General features: G+C 35.9%; 1 protein-coding gene across 1 annotated transcript in view; it reads left to right on the plus strand.

Annotated features, from left to right (window-relative positions):
* Nucleotides 1-11,909, plus strand: part of LOC144439868 (nephrin-like) — a 41,651-nt gene extending 29,742 nt beyond the window's left edge. The window contains exons 3-5 of the mRNA XM_078129103.1: nt 3,201-3,563; nt 10,989-11,312; nt 11,611-11,909. Of these exons, the coding sequence (XP_077985229.1) occupies nt 3,201-3,563; nt 10,989-11,312; nt 11,611-11,909 (986 nt within the window). The remainder of the gene's footprint in view (nt 1-3,200; nt 3,564-10,988; nt 11,313-11,610) is intronic.
* Nucleotides 11,910-19,246: the final 7,337 nt, after the last annotated feature.

Here is a 19,246-nt window from a genome sequence, read left to right on the forward strand (position 1 = left end):
CACCACCACCACCACCACCACCACCACCACCACCACCACTCCCATTCCTGCACCTACAGTAGTCTAGAAAGTAAATGTGGCTTCATGTCTCCAGTTTTGAGGCTCAAAGCCAGGAATAGCCGCTAGACTACCCCTTCCCCCAATTGTTTCTAGGGTTTCCCATCAAAATTATTATGAAAAATATAAAACGTATGCAAATTTTACCATATGTCTCTTTTCTATGGTTCGAATACATTAATTAGGAAAATAGTTCATGAATGTTTGTATCATCGTATCAAAACCCATACATTTATTGTCATGGTGCCTGAGCCTTCATATCAGGTATAAATTACTCCAAATTGTTATAAGTCAATGCACTCATAGTCTGTAAGGTACGTCATGATAGGTCTAATTCATTCTGAGAAATTGAAATATTTCAGGTGACGAAAATCCATGATTCATAATATAATTTATTGGGGTATTGTCTGAGCGGTCAGTAAACCTACGATTTATGAGTGAACACAAAGTCATCAACATGCTGGCATGGTGGGGGAAGTGTCTAAAAACTTGTATTATGTGTTGCCCACTTGTTGAGAATGGATAGGTGAATACAACAGTTGTAGTAGCCCCAGGGTATGGAAACGTATGTGTATGTATCACTATAATGCAGTTATTTACGTATTGCCTACGCGGTCAGTAAACTCGTCATATATGAATGAACAGCGCAAGTCATTAATTTGCAGGTATGAAAGAGTGTCATTGGGTAGTCATTTATTACTGTCTGTGGTGATCAAACCGGTAGTACAGAAAGTGGTTGACTTCCTGTAAACGTTAATAGTATATCGGTGTGTAGCGTGACACTCTATTGGCTACAGTACATGACAATGTATATAGTATTGCGGTCCGAATAAAGACAACATTCTTACCTGATGGCTAATGGTAAGGTTATATCTCAGACAATCTAACCCAAAACATAGACACATTCTTGCAACGTTACGACAGACTTCTTGTCTTGCGTTTGCAGACATGATCAATTGTTTTAATTGTTCACAAAATACAGTAATGTTGTGCGTTTTTGCATTTTTGCTTTGAGGAGGACATTTTAGTTTTATTGGGTCCAAAATGGAGGGAACTGTCAAAATAATGAGAAAAATGTCCAAATTATTTTTTGGCTAGAATAACTTTTTTTCTTTGAGGTCATTTTAGTTCAGTTTTATTGGGGCCAAATGAAATGAAATGAATTGTTTAAAAAAAGTGACAAAATGTGTCCAATTTATATGTAAAATTTACTGTATATAAAATTGCCAAAAATGTGACGGTTAACTTCAGTAGTATTCTTGTGAATAACAGTGATGTAATAAATGAAAATAGTGAGGTGTGAATTTTATAGGTAGTGACTTGTAATTAATTTAGACCTATGTCTGTTGTTAACTGGTTACTATAAACTTGGAAACAAATTAGACAGCTAAATCATCGGCTAGCAATGCTATCAGAATAATAATGAAGGAAACGTTGGTGTGTGTGTATTGTACGTAGGAATTTATATCATTAGAACGATTTTAGTGTGAAATGTTGGTATTTCCTCAATAAAAAAGATATAAAAACCTGTTACGTTTTTATATCCTCAATAAAAAGATAAAAGATTCTATTCTTAGGAAATAAATATATGGATATTAGATGTAAATTTATTCCATTTATGGTAATGTAGGCCGATGGATAGTTGTTGGAGGCCACTTTTTGAACGGTGTGATGCATCATTGGTGCGTGACAGTTTTTGTGACGCATCAAATATTGTCTTAATAATGCCCCCGCTTCCGTACTTCCGTGTGATCTGTTTTTAGTGACTCATGACATTCAACGGTTTACATCACTTTGAACTTGGTATGTGTTTTGGAAGTGGTGAGGGTGTACATTAAATTCTGACCACAAAAGATTTACGTTATAGTTTGAGAAATCTAACCATATTTTACATCTACATGTACCATACCTGTCCTGGTGTAAGTTGTATGCTTACAGAATAACCCAGTCTAAGAAAAGGTTGGACCATCACAAAAGAGTATTCCTATGTAATATTTACACTAATGTGATGGCCCGGGATAGAAACATAGCCCTTTAAAATAATGAACACAACAATGAATTATCTATATAGGCTTTGTGTACATGTCTTGTATTGGAAAAAATAGAGATGACAGGAAATATGGCAAATGAAACAAATAAGTTATTTAGAAAGCTCAGATTGTAATATTTACCATATTTCACATATTTCCTACTTGAGGACAGACACATGTAAGACAGGAAATATGACAATTAAAAAAATTGTTTCATCAATCACACACTAATCAGATTGACTCTGACACCATTTAAAAAACATTTGCAGCGGTATTATCAGACAAGAGAAGTGTGGAGTCTATTTTAGATTTCTAGAAAGTAGGATTAAATTTCTACGTAGGTGTCAGCGATGCCAGTAGGGTGCCATCTTGATTTACCTCACTTATAGTACTAAACTGACAGCTATCAATTATACTCCCATCATCAGAGGTCAGGGAAATGAAACTCAAGCTTTGTACCACCATGGCAGCCATCTTGTTTTACCACCATGGCAGCCATCTTGTTTTACCACCATGGCAGCCATCTTGTTTTACCACCATGGCAGCCATCTTGTTTTACCACCATGGCAGCCATCTTGTTTTACCACCATGGCAGCCATCTTGTTTTACCACCATAGCAGCCATCTTGTTTTACTACTGCCATCTTGTTTTACCACCATGGCAGCCATCTTGTTTGAAGTGTACTGCTACATCAAACCCAATTCGTAGCCTGTTTACTCACGGGATCTATGACTCCACTATACTGCGAAGGAATATAATTGTAGCCATGCTAGACAAATTTATGCATCTGAGAGAATTTTATCATTTTCCACTTTCAGTATCCTTGTCAAAATGTTGTTATTTTTGAATCAGCAGAAAGAGAAAAACCTTCAGCACTGGACAAAGAAATGAAATAAATGACACATACTTTAGTAGTGTTGTTAAATATTATTTCATTTTCCCCATGAACTTTTGGGACAGACATATTTGTAGAAAATTAAAAAAAAATCATTTATTCCTGAATTTTTTAAATTTTGATAATGTAGTCACAATTAAGACAAGTTATTGCAAACATTGATGTGAAAAATATCGTCAACTAAACAACTTGTTTGTTTGTTTGTTTGTTTTTCATAGGTCCAGTGCAAGATCTCATCATGGGGGTCGAAGGTCAAATAGACTTGCTTGGAGAAAATGACATGGTGACCATGATAGAGGGGCGACCAATCACAATTATTTGTTGGGCCAAGCAAGCAAATCCAGCCGCAGATGTTTTGTGGTATTTGGGCAATGAACAGATAATTTCAGGAGTTGGGGGATTCACGGTAGAATCAAATACAGAAGAAGTCGACCAGCCTGGTGATAACCGACTCAATACAGTCAGCAAACTTACATTTTCACCGATTTATAATCAGCATCAAAATCACGTATTAATGTGTACGGCACAAAATGAAGTTATGACCAGAGAGAGGACGCTTAGTGTCTACCCTAGAATATTGGGTAAGTAGAACTCATCCCTCGCATCAAAAACACCCCTCTTTTCCTGTATTAGGTGGTTTAATCCTCTTATATGTATAGCAGACCATTCCACTTTATGGGGAAAGAGGGTGAATATTAGTCAGTATGATACGACTTGTTATGTCATTCTAACAGCTGTAGACTTGTCTTGATGTTACTATCTGCAAAATGCCAAAATTTAATTTTTTTAAATACATTTTTTAGTGAAACAAATGCACATTTCCACTGTCATGTTAATATCTGAAAAAGCTCTTTGCAAAATTATTTTGTCAATTTTTAGTAAAACCCTTTGAACAACAACAAATACACATATCCATTGTCATGGTGTTAATATCTTAAAAGCTCTTTGCAAAATGTCACACTTTTAAAAAAATTTGTAAAATTTTTAGTAAAACCATTTGGCAAATATACATTTCCACTATCGCAGTGTTAATTACTATCTAAAAAAAGCTCTGCACAAATGTCCATGTTTGAAATCTTTGTCAAAGTAATTTACAAAACCATACAGCAAATACACAGTTCCATTCAATTATTATTTAAACTTGACTGTAAGTGTAAGCTAAAACAATAGCACAACATTCCAATGATTAGCAAATATTTTGACAGTAAATATTTGAATATTAATGGTTGGTTTATCTCTGCTTATAATTGAAAGGTTAAAAATAAGCAGAAAAGTCAACCAAACTGTGATATTTACTTGATCATTTCCGATTTAGTGTTTGCCTGTGGTAAGAACGTTTACTGTTGTGCGGTGAACTGGAGAAAACAAATAACAAACTTAGCTAAGCGTGGCTAATTGCGACTTTTAGTAAAATTCAAAAAAAGTGTGTTTTCAATTACTATAGCTGTTATTTTTGACTGTGTTTAAAAACTATTTTAAAGTATATTTTTCAGGCTATTTTTCTTTCTGACAGTTTGATTTCTCAGTTCATTTTTTGGCGTGAAATCTGTTAACAGCCAGAAAAGTCACTGAATATAAAGTGTTACAATGTTAGTACTTGTATTTGTAACACAAGAATACTTAGGCCTAATAGAAAAAGTTGTGTGTTTCTGACAACCCAACCGACCCTATTTTAAACCTCCGACCCTAAACATTTTTTTAAGTATTTAAAACAAATAGATACAAAATTCTTTGCCTTCTTTACCATCATGCATGCTTGTTTTCTTTCCCCAGCGATGTCTGTGTATATTTCATCTAACCATCACAGAAGGGGTATTCTAACCGACATTTTTTTTGTTTCGACTTGAAACAACATTTTCTAAAAAATAAAAACAATTAAAAGATAGAATTAAAATGAAAATGAAATAAAATTATGACCAACCTACCCTAATTTCTGAGGCCATGTTATCGGAAACACACAATTATTATTATTATTTTATTTTTTTGCCTTAGGGTTTTTTGGTCCTCTGAATAGATAGTAAATTCAGCAACTTAAAGTTCGTTTATAGCGAAAAACATCAATTTGAGAAATACTCAATATTCATGTCATTTCTTGGCAATAAAGTGAATATTTTTAGTTTGTTTTTGTTTATCATACAGCAAGTAGAAGATGTAATTATGATAACCTAAAACTGTCAAGCAGAATTTTTTTTTTTTTGAAAAAGTTTGCAAGATTGTCGTCGATTGTATCTCTAAAAAAGTTGTCAGTTGTCTGTGATGTGGAAAAGTAGTCTGGGACAAGTTTAGTCCAATTGTAGACTGAAAGTCTGTTCATTGTGGACACACCTTGAAACCTTTTGCTACATTGTGTTGTCTCGGAGCTAAAATATATGATGTTCATCAACGAAGACTCGTTCAGTCAAACTCAAACTCAAAGTGAAATTTTGACAAAAAAACCTTTCAGCTATAGTTATTTGTATGTTATCGTGTAATTAACAAGCAGTGCTCACAATAACTAATCTTTCAATCAAAGTCCAACTTCAGTTTTGAAGGAGGAAAAAACCTTTCATCGTTATTTTTTATGACATTTCTACATTTTCAGAGCTGTTGTCACCTTATGCAATGCTATCTCGTAAACTTTTGATGCAATGGCATATTTTGGAGGTAAACAAAAGACTGGTAGCAGCCAGACAGCCATAGTGGAATAAGTGCTAAAAGGATGGTGTAACAATTAAAGTTTATGACCCAAATCTAGCCTTGTCTAATTACGTTAAAAGGTTGACTAATTCTGTACTAATCCTAGACTGCTATGTTTGGAACTCAGGGGGAAGACAACAGTTGAGTAAGAACAGGTGAAGAAAGGAAGTGGGGGGGGGGGGGGTAATTGATTGGAAGGGGGAAGGAGATAGAGATAGGGAGAGATACAGACAGACGGACAGACATACAATTTAATACAAATGAAAGGGTTGACTGATTCACTTGTAAACCTGAACTGCTCTATCTGGAATGTCAGTGTAGATCGATATCAGTAGATATACGGGAATAAAGGATGAGGGTTGGAGAAAGGAAGTGGATGAGGAAGGAAGAGTAGAGAGAGGGGAGATAGACAGACAGACTGACAGAGACAGTGAGACAAGACATAGACAGACAGAGAGACAGACAGACAGACAGACAGACACATAGAGACAGACAGACAGAGAGACAGACAGATAGGTAGGTAGGTAGATAGATAGATAGATAGATAGATAGATAGATAGATAGATAGATAGATACATACATACATACATAGATACATTGTAGATACATATATACAGATATACACGGACAAATAGACATAGACAGACAGACAGACAGACAGACAGACAGACAGATAGGCATAGACATAGACATAGATAGACAGACAAATAAACAGACATACAGACAGACAGAAATGAAGAGAAAGGGAAGAACATTACAACAATGAGAAAGAAAGAAAAATGAAAGAAATGTAATGAAGTGTGTCAAGAGAGCAAAATGTGCAATTGATTAATTATTAACAATAACAATTAGCTAGGCCCCAAGAGACTTATGGTGGAACCTTGAAGTAATTATAATTACTCTAAGGTGGAAACTATCTAACCCAACATAGCATGAAATAATAAAACCCTGACAAGTCTGCTGCCTACTAAATTCAAAATATATTGATAAGAGTCAAATTACTAACTGCAAATCAGTTTTGTCACTGAATTATAACATTCTTCACGCCCTATAAAGTTTAATAATATTATTTCCACTCTGTCTGCATTCTCCGTTAAGGACATACCACACTTCTAACACAGTTTTAATTTCATGCATGACTGATCAATTAGTTCCATGTAATCTAACATTGTTTGTCTGTAAAACTATTAACACACTGTTGTTGCCAAGGTCACAAGGTCACACTTGACCATACCACACCCACCCCTGAATGGCAGACAGCTGTGATAATGAAACACCATAACTATACCTAGCAAATATACCCCAAAGCTATATCAACAGTTTTTATCCCAGTGCGATAAATATTATGTCACTGGAACAAGGGTGTGTGTTTGAAATGTTCAGTGATTCACTAAACGTTGGGTTTGTTCAATTTCAACTTCCTGTGTCTGATGTGTATAGCAACAAACATTTGTAGTAAATGTTTTCCCACACCCGTTTCAGTTTTATGATTCTGTTGCTAAAACCACTGAATAAGGTTTCCCACACTTTTCAGCTTCATGATAAAGTTGGTAAAACCTCAAAATATGCTGTCAGAAGTAAGTGATATGACATTGTCCGGATGCCAGGCATGGAAGCTAGTTGTCAGGCCAGAGACATGTCTTGAAGTTCTTGAGATAGTAACACTAACACCAAGACAATTCTCTTGGCTAGTTTTGCATTATGTATCTGTACAGCATTTCCATAGGATGCCTATTTATATACATAAGTATACTAGAAGGTGGACAGTTGACAGAAAATGAGCAAAAAATTACAAAAAACAAATTAAAATATGGTCTTTTTGCCTGTGTGAGCCTAATGTTACACTGGACTAGTCTGATGTTGCAGGTAACATAACTATTTCAAGAAGCTCTCCAAACCAATCGGTATGACGAGAGCTTCTTGAGATAGTACCGCCAAGACAAGTCAAGTCTCTGGGCTACCGATAACACTAGTCAAAGTATTATCCCACCAGTAATTAACACTGGTCCAAGCACTATCCCTTCAAGTATCTAACACATGGGAGTGTAAGAGCCGTAAGACTAGTGTTAGAACTAAGATATCCAACTGATGTTTTGCCGAGTCAAAAAATAATATATGACATGTGCTTTATCCTAGCCAATGCCTGTAGACAGGCTAGGAAATGTGGTTGTTACTTTTAGACATAAACTCCAGGCGAGAAGGACTGTGAATGCTCTACGAGTAACAACCACATTTCCTAGCCAATGCCTGTTGACAGGCTAGGAAGTGTGGTTGTTACTTGTGCACGCATTCACCATCCTTTTCGCCTGGAGTTTATGGTTTTCTTGCCTGTACAGTCATTGAAAAAAATATGGCGTGTTAACCATGCACTGCAGGTCCTAAAAATCAACATACATTATCACCAACTTTTCAACTCACAGGTACATTTAGCCTGACAGTGTTCAGATTTGACCTAAACGCTAAATTCTTTGAATTGTTTAAGGGCAGATTGGTAAACGTTGTTGTAGAGATTCGTAACTACTGGTGAATAGAGAGGAGAGTCAATGAATAGTTTGAGAAGAAGATTTACACATCTTGTGATATTGTCAAGACATTCACACTTCTTGTGATATTGTCAAGACATTCACTGCCTTAGGGATGTATTGTTATTGAGTCAAGTCATAGGGAGGAGTGCATAAGAAAGCATACAAGTGCCCCAGGCTATCTAAATCTATTGATCTTCCTATGAAGGGATCTTTGCTCTCTGTATTGGCTTGTTCTACTTTGATGTTTATATCATTGTCCAGTTACATACACTCAAATGTTTGGATTACTAAGCTGAGTTTTCAAAGCTCACGAGTTGGGGGGGGGGGGGGGGGGGGGGGGTTAAAATCACAGTGCTGTCAGGAGAAATCTGGTAAATGTCAGTGTTCTGCACTTTGATACTTAGGTTATAGAACCGTAGTAACAGTAGCCAAGACAGAGTTTTTGTTAAGTATAGTAAGCAGGTAAAATCTACCTGAGTTCCCCAGTCATTTTACCAGGGTTCCCTACCAGTGTTTTTGTTAATGGTAAGCAGGTAAAATCTACCTGAGTTCCCCCAACATTTCTACCAGGGATTCCCACCACAGTTATGTTACATGTACATGATATGGGAAACTATGAATGTTTCGCCAGATTTCCTTCTTCTGTTAATGTGTTTGCAAGACCTTAGCAAAAAAAAACACTTCAAGAGACACTCTTCATTGGTTTTCCAAATTAATGATCTTTCCAAGCTTTCAAATCTAAGCCAATGACAGAATAGTGTCTGGGATATGGTAATAGAGAAGGAAATATGAAATATTTGAGATAGAGTTGTTGTAAGTACATGTAGAGAGATCCTAGCTGAGTTCCCCAGGTGTCAAGGGTTCCTGATCAAATTATGGTGCTAGGTATAAAGAATGACTGTACGTTAATTGTACTGGATTCCCCTACTCTGTCACGTATATCTTGTACCAATGCTTTGATTACATTGATTGTAAAGAAGGGGAAATGTGGTAAAATGGACACAGTTCAATACATCTTTCATGATTTTTGCTTACGTTTTATAACCCTTGTAACACTCGGAAGCAGCTAAATGTGTGAAATTTTTTGCAACAGTCACATTTTGTAGACTTATATTTGAGAACAAGCAAACAGACAGACAGACATTTATGGAAAATTGATTGGTTCTTATTGTCTAGAACAGCCCACTAAGTAAAACTCTCATTAGCTTTCCAGTGACCCACAGCTGTTATAGAATTTATGACTGCCACGGGTTTGCTCTGTGTGTGATTTGTCGTCTTTTGTATTGTCCTAGCGTATCAAGAAAGGATGGCGTCAAAAGTCATGGAAGTTTTGTTTAAGACACACTTGGGTAGACCAGCATGAAGAATTATTGTACACTGTGTGCATTCATGTCAGAGGTTGGGTGTCGTAATAACAGTTTATAGAAAGTAAATGAGTTTGCCATCAACAAGTGTTTCTGGTTGGAAAGCAAGCAGACAAGCATAACTTATTTACTTCCACACACACACACTCGCAGTATAAAAATACAAATGTCACAATTTTGAGAAGAATTTTGTAAAATTTTTCACTTTTACTGGTAGTTTATAAAAATAAATGAATTTGGACGTCAACAAGTGTTCTGGTTGGAAAGCTAAGCTGGCAAACAAGCATAGCACTTTATTTCCACATACACAATTGACTTTAGCTAATATTCCTTTTTTAAGACAATTCTTGTAATTTTTGTTAGTTTTAGTTAACATTAATTTCTTTATAGATATTATTTCCGTTAGATCAACCCAAAATGAAGTCACTTTGTGAAAAAAAATCCTGAAAAACAAGAATTTTGAACAATATTTTAGTGGAAATGTATTTTCCAAAGGTTTATGACAAATTTTGTAATATTTGTCACATTGAAACCAAAATTTTGGCATGAATTTATGAATAACGATTATGTCTTGTATATTAGTCCAAAATTAACATGAATTTGGCAGAAAATTTCAAAAAAGAAACAAATTTGTCTCAACATTTTTGGTGGGAATGTGCATGTTGACTGAAGGTTAATAGAATTGTTGTGACAGTGCAGATGTGTACACTGCATGCAGTGTAGTCCTGCTGTGATAATGACCCTGATTGTATAAATCTCAGTTGTAACAATTTATAGACATTTACTGAATTGAAACAACAAACCTAAAGGTACATTTGTACATGTGTACATTGAATTGGGTGTATATGTACAATGTAGAGGGCAGTAAACCTAACCGTAATCATTGTTTTGTGGTTTGGGGGCAAATACGTAAATTCTGCTTCAAAAGGTTCTTTAGGGTTGTTTACTTTATATACTCAGTTCTCAGCAACATTGTTGTCATATGTGAATTTCACATATACCTGCTATGCAAATTTTCTAAAATAGCATTCTTAAAATTAGCAGTAGTGCAGGGCAGAGAGTACTAAATATTGTATCTAGACTACCGAATTAGCAGTAGTCCAGGACACACAGACTACTAAACATTGTATCTAGACTACCAAATTAGCAGTAGTCCATGGCACATAGACTACTAAACATTGTATCCAGACTTCCAAATTAGCAGTAGTCCATGGCACGTAGACTACTAAACATTGTATCTAGACTACCAAATCAGCAGTAGTCCATGGCACATAGACTACTAAACATTGTATCCAGACTTCCAAATTAGCAGTAGTCCATGGCACGTAGACTACTAAACATTGTATCCAGACTTCCAAATTAGCAGTACATGTGGTCTAGGGCACGAAGGGAAAAGGACATTATTTAAACTAACAAAAAAATGTGTTTTGTTAATTTGTAGTACCGCCAAGTCAGCATTATGTTGTTGGGTATGACAATGGCGCTGCAGTACCAGTGATAGAAAACCAAGTATTTACGATATCCTGTCGTGCCGAGGACAGCTATCCATTGACGCAGTTAATATGGTATTTGAATGGTGAACTCATAGAAACTGGTATTACCACTAACAATCTACCGAGTTCTGATGGTAGGGTCAGCGTTATGAGTACGTGGACATACATGGCAAGTCGTGCTAAAGGAGATGATGGGGCGACGATCCAATGTGAAGCTAGCGGGGAACCATTGTCATCATCAAATACAGTCTTTGTGACACTAGAAATTTTATGTAAGTGATGTTATTTCAATGACATTTTTATTTTCATCTTTCAATGAGCCAGAGTTCAGATGTTAAAGGTCAACTTTTGTAACTCAGAATTATTCCAAAAGTTTCACACTTGTAGATGTCAGGTCATGACCTTTGTTGGGGTCATCGTCTCATTCCCAGATGAAATTGCTGAAGTATTGGATGCAATTAGGCAACATGCAAGTCATCAGATCCGGTCAACATAGGATCAACAGGTCAGATCAACATAGAATGAACAGAACGTTTCTTACCTGAACATTTTTTGCTTTCTGTTTATCAGATCCCCCAACCGATATACAAATCATTGGTGACAACACAGACTTTAAAGCAGGTGAACAAGCCAGTGGTGTTCTGTGTTCAAGTTCTGGTGGTAAACCAGACGCTAGAGTCAGTTGGTGGAAGGATAACCAAGAGAAAGTGTCTGAAGTATTGAACAGTAATAGACTTGAGGTAGAAATGACGGCTGAAGACAACGGCCAGTCTTATACCTGTATGTCTAGTAATGATGCTAATATTGGAAATCCACTGCAAAGGAACTCGGCACCTCTCAATGTTTTATGTAAGTATACCACACTTTGAAATGTTTCTAGCACACACCTAGTTGGCCTAAACTAGTCATGAGGTTACTACCTCTTGTTCTGCAAAACTATGTAGAAAGACCATGACAAGTTTCTGGGCTAATACTGTATGAATTTTCCGTCGTATCTGTAGCCCAGAGACTTGGCTATCTGGCTCATTCGCTATCTAAAAGCCAGTATGTTGTGTCTGATAGCCAAGTCTCTGGGCTGGCATGCCAGGGTTCCTCTTTGTGTTGGGACTGGGGTGGCATACCATAGCTCAGAGACTTGGCTATTTGACTTGATAACGTTGGTTATCATCTGGAAGCCAATTTGTTGTGTTAGGTAGCCAAATCTCTGGTTGTATTTGAATATTCGAAAAGTCCAGTCTCTGGAATCATAATTTGTATTAGTTCCAAAGTCAGAGTGTATATATACTAAGTAGATTGAGTATGGAACTAATACAAAAGTGGACTGTACAATAGATGCACATCTGTATTCAAGCTAGGGAGTTAGATTTAATTTAGCTTAGGGTTACGAATAGCATTAGATCCCCTAGTTTATCCCTGATATGCAGTTTGTGGGCACTTCCTTTCACATACCTGAAAAAGTTTATTCCGTACCTTGAAAATTTTGTCCAAATTTATGCGAGAAGACAGGATTCATTTGATGAAGCTAAATTTTAAGTGAATAAAAAACTCTTCAAAGAAAATTTGAACCTTTTTTTTTTTCAAACCTTGAATTTGAAGATAGAAATATTAGTAGACAGTTAGTAGGCTACATGTTGAAAAGTAGAAATGTCTGTTTAAACATTTCAGAGTTTGCTTTGAAATGGTATTGAAATCAAATAGCTTAGAAATAAGTGTACCATTAAGAAGTTCAGGGCCATTTAAATGATTACAGCAATTTAGATGTTAACTCGCCACTCCAAGTGTACAAACAGTGTAGGCTGTCGAGTGATGTCTACCAGTCATAGATGGATGCAGAGGCTCATGTGATATCATTAGAACTGACGTCTGTATTGAGCATGTGTAATGACCCGTGTTGACCTTTCTATTATCCAACCAGTGCATGAGATCCCAATTTTAAGTATTAGAAGGCAACTTGGGTATTTATATCAGAAGTAGAGAAAAGTAGATTTTGATTTTTTGGGGGTAAATTTTATGTTTGTGTGTGTAAAATCCATACTTTCTTTGTGTTGTCATTATGTAATAGGGTGGGGAAAGATTGCAAGTTTGATTTAGTTAAAACTTTGGCAATTTTTTGACAAAAGTTTATGTGTGCATGAAAAAAGACTATTGCCTTTGTTGTATAGAAACTAGAAACTACTGAAATTCAAGAACAAGATATAGGGTGGCCATACTTTTTTCAAATTGTGTGTGTGAACTTTTGAAATCTTTACCCTTTGATGTAACATGTAAAACAACATAAACAAACTTCAAATCCACACAGATAGCTAGGAAGGTTGTCTGTGTTTTGATTTAGTTGAAACTCAGACAAAATCGGAATTGTGCAAATTTGTTATTAAGCCTGGTTGCACAAGGACTAAACAAGTAAAAGACAACCTTATGTGAACATTTTAAGTACTTCGGAAATCTGATCCCTTCTTACGCAAAAACCAGCCAAGTGGAAATATCACAAATTTTCTGGTAGAGTTGTGTGAAAATAACCTCTTTACGTGGTTTAGTGATTTCTATTGTCTTTAGGATGTTGTCAGTAATAACATTGTATAAAATTCACGTTCAAGATCAAAATTGTCATTACAATGTAGGATATTTAGGATATGTCATTAGGAAAAATAATCCTAACGCAGGCTAAAATTATTAGCAAAAATATTCTGAGTGGTTTTGTGCGTGTGATTTGAGCAGTGTAGAATATTTTCTCACATAACAGGAATATCCGAGGCATTGTGGAGAACTGAATACAAGAATTGTTTTCATACTGGTCCGACTGCATTTAGCCTTTCAGGTAACCCAGTCTGTCAACACGTATTCAAAATCATTGAAAAGAACAGCTAATTAGACTAGAAAGATGTTTATTTTGGTTGTCGGTCTGCACTACATGGCCTTGAAATTCCAACCTGTTCCTCATTCTTGTCTGATGTTGAAACTTTGCAGGATAAAAATCTTGAGTACAGAGAATCATTTTAATTCAGTTTGGCGTTCTTGTCTAGATTAAATCGTAGATTTGTGGAATGAGAACCAGTTGAGACTAACCAGAAAGCTGTTTTGACGGCAATGCAGTGTTTGATTTTGAAATTGGAAGTGCATTTGACAATGGTCAGAGTTTTTTTTTAGAGAAAAGCTTAGACTATGGCTAAATATTTGTACGTATATATATAATTACAATGCAAACTCTTGACCAATCGTGATCACTGTTTCTGAACTCCTTTGGGGTTCCTTCACCCCTTCTACAATAAAACGGTAAAGGATTGTAAACAAAGCTTTTACCCAGCCATGCAATTGGTAATTTGTTTTGCCTTGCCCAAATAGCATTCCTCTACTTGTCCTGGCATTACTATCTTTTCCCAAAGGAGGCACTAAAATGGTGTTATTTTGATTTCAAGTAGATTTCTGTGCTGCGACCTCAGTCCAAATTACTTTAAATACACAAACGTTGCACAAAAGCTGTGTTATATTGATTTCAAGTACATTTTTGTGATGTCATTTCTATCGATATTAATTTCATTTCCCAAAGGAGACACAAATATGTTGTTGGTATGTTGATTTCTAGTAAATTTCTGTACTGCGACCTTAGTCCAAATTACTTCAAATAATCTGTCTAAATTAATTTCATTTGCCAAAGAAGGTACAAAAATGGTATGTTGATTTCAAGTAATTTATTTGCTGCCATCTCATTTCAAATTAATTTCAATTCTCAAAGGAGCCGTAAAATTGTTATACGTTGCTTTCTAATTTATAAGTTATATAACTGTGCTGCCAACTCAGTTCAAATCAATTTTCATTCACATTTGACTCATAAAATAAATAAAGTGTTTGTGTTGAATTCTATTCTTTTTTCCATGCTGCCACCTCAGTCCAACTCGATAAATTTCCGAGTAATATTTAAGAAAATATTTTAACAATGAACATAATAATTATTAGGATCCCATGATCACTTTCCATTGTTTGTTGTCCTGATTAGGATCTCTAAAAAAAATGGTGTGTGTGTGTGGGTGGGTGGGTGGGTGGGTGGGTGGGTGGGTGGGTGGGTGGGGGGGGGGCAAAAACTAGTCTTGTACTGGAGTTGCTGAACGTATACAGCTGAGATTGTTAAGTTTACCAGATTTCCCCCTCTGTTATGAGGGTTACCACCAAAATGGTAGCAACATTTATCTAATGTCCAACTCCCTCTTCCTTGGTACCCAAACCTTAGCGTAATTGAGTAAGAGTGAGGTTTTGGCTTGACCAGCAGAGTTTTTTTTTGCCCACAGTACTAATAATCCCCATCTGAATTTGTGGAATGCAAATCAATTTTTTTTGTGTCTTGAGGGAGGAGGGAATCAATTGATGAACAAGTAGCCAACTCGTCAATACATGCTATGGCAAGTAAATGTGTTTGGTAAATAACACAGCAATATTACCGTGGTGGTGGTGGTGGTGGTGGTGGTGGTGGGGTGGGGGTGGGGTGGGGTAGGGGTTAGTCAGGGAAGGTATGCTTATTGGTTGTGAAATATCTAGCCCTTAGCCCAGTCACCCTTCTACTGAACAAAATTACAGATGGACTTGAGGATTTGATTGTGTGCTTTCCAACAGATAATCAATATCTTAACTTGTCTGTTTGTACACCCCACCGTGAAAGGCACCTCTATTGCATTTGAAGTTGTGTGTCTGTGTCTGTGTCTGTGTCTGTGTCTGTGTCTGTGTCTGTGTGTGTGTGTGTGTGTGTGTGTGTGTGTGTGTGTGTGTGTGTGTACATGTATGTGTGTGTGTATGTAAAACATATCTCATAAGTAAAACACCAAGGTATCTTCATTTCTCCTGTAATACCAACTATATACCATCATCAATGGACAGCTGGAAAAATCTTCCCACTGACACAAATTCTCTGGAAATCCATAAATACATTTAAATCAGGGCTGGATTAGATCTTCATAATCGTTCTAATCTCTGTAAATCACCATTATGAGATAATACTCAGACTGAGGCAAATCCACATTCTGAAGATAAAAATGGAGACATCCAGAAAAATATCAGCCCATCGCCAATTATCCCATTAATGTTCCAGACAAACCAAGACACCCAGCATGACAATTAGTTAATTACAACCCGGAAAGACAGGAAAGACAGCGACTTAAATTGTCACCATGTTAATGAATAAAAAACAAAAGGTAGTGGTCAAGAGCTAATTAGACAGTGAAAAACAATCACAGAGGGGGAGTAAGAGGAGAACATGAAGATCAGTTGAAGTCTGAAGTAGTTGTCTATACCAAATAATTTGATAGATTTTATGAGTTCAGTTGCAGTGATAGTAACTTTTTATATCAGGTCATTTTGATCAATACTAGACAATGTAGCCTGGCCATCCTATAAAAAGTTCTTGTTGTCCAGAGTGTTCATTGAGCTGTTTTAATGCTTGGGTATTTTCACAGTTACTTATGAAAATCGTTAGGCCATCCTTTTTAAATATATTGTTGTATGGTAATGATTACATATTACAGTTTTTGCTAAAGTTCAGTTTCTATCACACGACCGGCGATATTTGTGAAGTTTTCTAATCCAACTGATAGTGTCAAAAAGGTAACTTCCGGTAAAATCCACAGGGAACATGAGTATGTTATTCCCCCTGGAGAGTTCACAGTTAAACGAATGTGTTCATTCTTCAACCGTCTTCTCATACATAACTACTATGTCCATCTAAGACACATTTTTTACTCAATGAAGGATCTATTTCTAAAAAAAACTGACTGAGTACAATATAAACAAGAAATATTATTAGTATGGCCAAGGTATGCAACTTATTGTGGAGACCATGTGGAATTATTGCTGCACGCTTTTGTTCCAAGTTAGGAGATCATCTGGTCGTTGTCGGTGAGGTTCTCATAAACGTAGAACTGAGGTTTTTAGCCAGTAACTGTGCCATGTGGTCAATAAAACAACATGCTAATCCTATTGATGGGGGTTGATGGACTTGTAATTCCCTTGTCACAGTTATCTAAAGAAACCACAGGAAAGACAAAAGAAGGACATTCCACGGTAGCTGAGACTGTTTTGTTTTATCTACACCAGAGATAAAGAAACCGTTTCAATTACAGTCTTGTAACTTCTTATAGGTCACTGCTTTTGATGCATTGCATGACAATAGAATGAACGGGGGAATAGGACGCACAGGAAGTAGACCAAAACATGTGCAGGCAACGCACAATTTAAAGACAAAAAGGTGTATTTTGAATAAAGGTTCAAGCAGTTAGCTTGTAAACTTTGCAATCTCGAGAGAGTGTTATGGTGTAATGTTTCACTCTCGAGTCCAATGTTGTGAAATACAAAATGTATACATATAACAGTGTCGTTACAAAGATTTCACAACTGGTTAGCAGGGGCAAATGATAAATATGAATTACAGTTGAGGTTTTTTCAAGTACTGAGAAAAACATAGTAAAGTTCTTCTGTCAATAAAAATCAAAAATAAATACCCAATTCTCATTCATATGGCCACTTTAAAGATATTCAAAAACAGATAAAATTCGCGGCATGTTTGAATTTCAAGGCAGAATAAAGTTGAAAAACCAGCTTCATTATCATAAAATCAAACAAGCAAAAAAAAACACCAGCTGTATTTTTATGCATAATTAGTGTAGAAGGTAGCTTAAAGATGCATCCCAATAAATTATGCAAACTGTTTTAACTTTGATCAGTGTTGTTTAATAGAGCTATAAAAAATAGATTTATTCATAAAATGAAACAAACAAGACATAAACAGCTGTATTTGTACTTGTATTCTGAGGATCGGCAAAGACCAAGGTACATCAAAGATAAATCCCGATTGGATATCAATACCTATTTCAAGTTGATGGATTTGTACAATAGTATTAATAAAACCACACAAAGTGAATCAAGCAAAGCTAAACAGCTGTATATGTGTACGAAGTTTGTATGTTTCCTGAGGTTTGGGCAAAGACTAACAGTAGATCAATGAAACATCCAAAATAGATGCATCGATCAATCAATCAATCAATCAATCAAATTTTTATAGTGTCAATTTCCAGAGCAATGTTCTGTTCAGTAGCGCTGAATGGCTAAAGCACACCATAAGCTTTGTTGAACAAAAAATCGTGGTCCAATTTTCATATTTAGAATAAGATTTTAGGGTTATGAAACCAATTTCATAAAAATGAAACAAGCAAAACTGAGAACAGTTGTATTTGTGCCGTACATGTTTCCTGAGGGAAGGCAAAGAACAAAGGTAGATCAAAGACACATCCTAAATAGATGCATCAGCCAGGTCCAATTTTAATAGAGAATCAACCGATAGGGCTGATTAAATCACTTTCATAAACACAAAACTGAGAAGAACAGATGTCTACATGCCTTCTGAGGACTGGCGTCGTCCACAGTTAGATCAAAACACATCCCAAATACATAACAAAGCTCTGGTTCAATTTAGAGACTGAATCGAGTTATAGTGCTACTAAAACCGATTTCATAAAACGCAACAACCGAAACAAAATAAGTGCATCTTTTGAGAAACTTTGTTGACAGGAATGTGTAGACATCGTAGTATTGTTAAAACATGGCCACCCTTACATTGTCAGCCGTTTTATAGGGACATTGGTGTACATTTAACAGTTTTAAAACTAGGTCATATAATTTGATTGCTTTCCATAAGTGATGTTCACAATAGTTTGTCACAGTAGACAATACTTAGAGAGAACAATTGGAGATGTTACATGTAGATGAGTGAATCTTTATACATGTACGTGTACATGTACAAGGTCATTCTGACAACAACAACAAAAACATAGTGACTGGTCAGTCAGTGTCTTTGCTACGGTTTGCTAACCCAGTGGCAGCTGAAAGGGTAAAAATGTGATAAAAACTTAAGATTAGTTTGCACATCTGGTACCGTAATTTTAGTGGGGCACAACAACAATGGGAGGGAAATGTGGTGAGACTTGGATAGATTTGCATACCTTTTACCATAAGTTTAGTTGTAACCAAGGTAACAGAGTAGGGTAAGACTTGGATGGATATGCATACATTTTACAATAAGTTTATTGGTAACAAGGTAACAGAGTAGGGAAATATGGTAAGACTTGGATAGATTTGCATACATTTTACAATAAGTTTAGTGGTAACCAAGGTAACAGAGTAGGGAAATGTGGTAAAATTTGTATATAGATTTCTATACTTTATGCAATAA

The sequence above is a fragment of the Glandiceps talaboti genome, chromosome 9 (genome assembly GCF_964340395.1).
Source record: "Glandiceps talaboti chromosome 9, keGlaTala1.1, whole genome shotgun sequence".
In the NCBI taxonomy this organism is placed as follows: domain Eukaryota; kingdom Metazoa; phylum Hemichordata; class Enteropneusta; family Spengelidae; genus Glandiceps; species Glandiceps talaboti.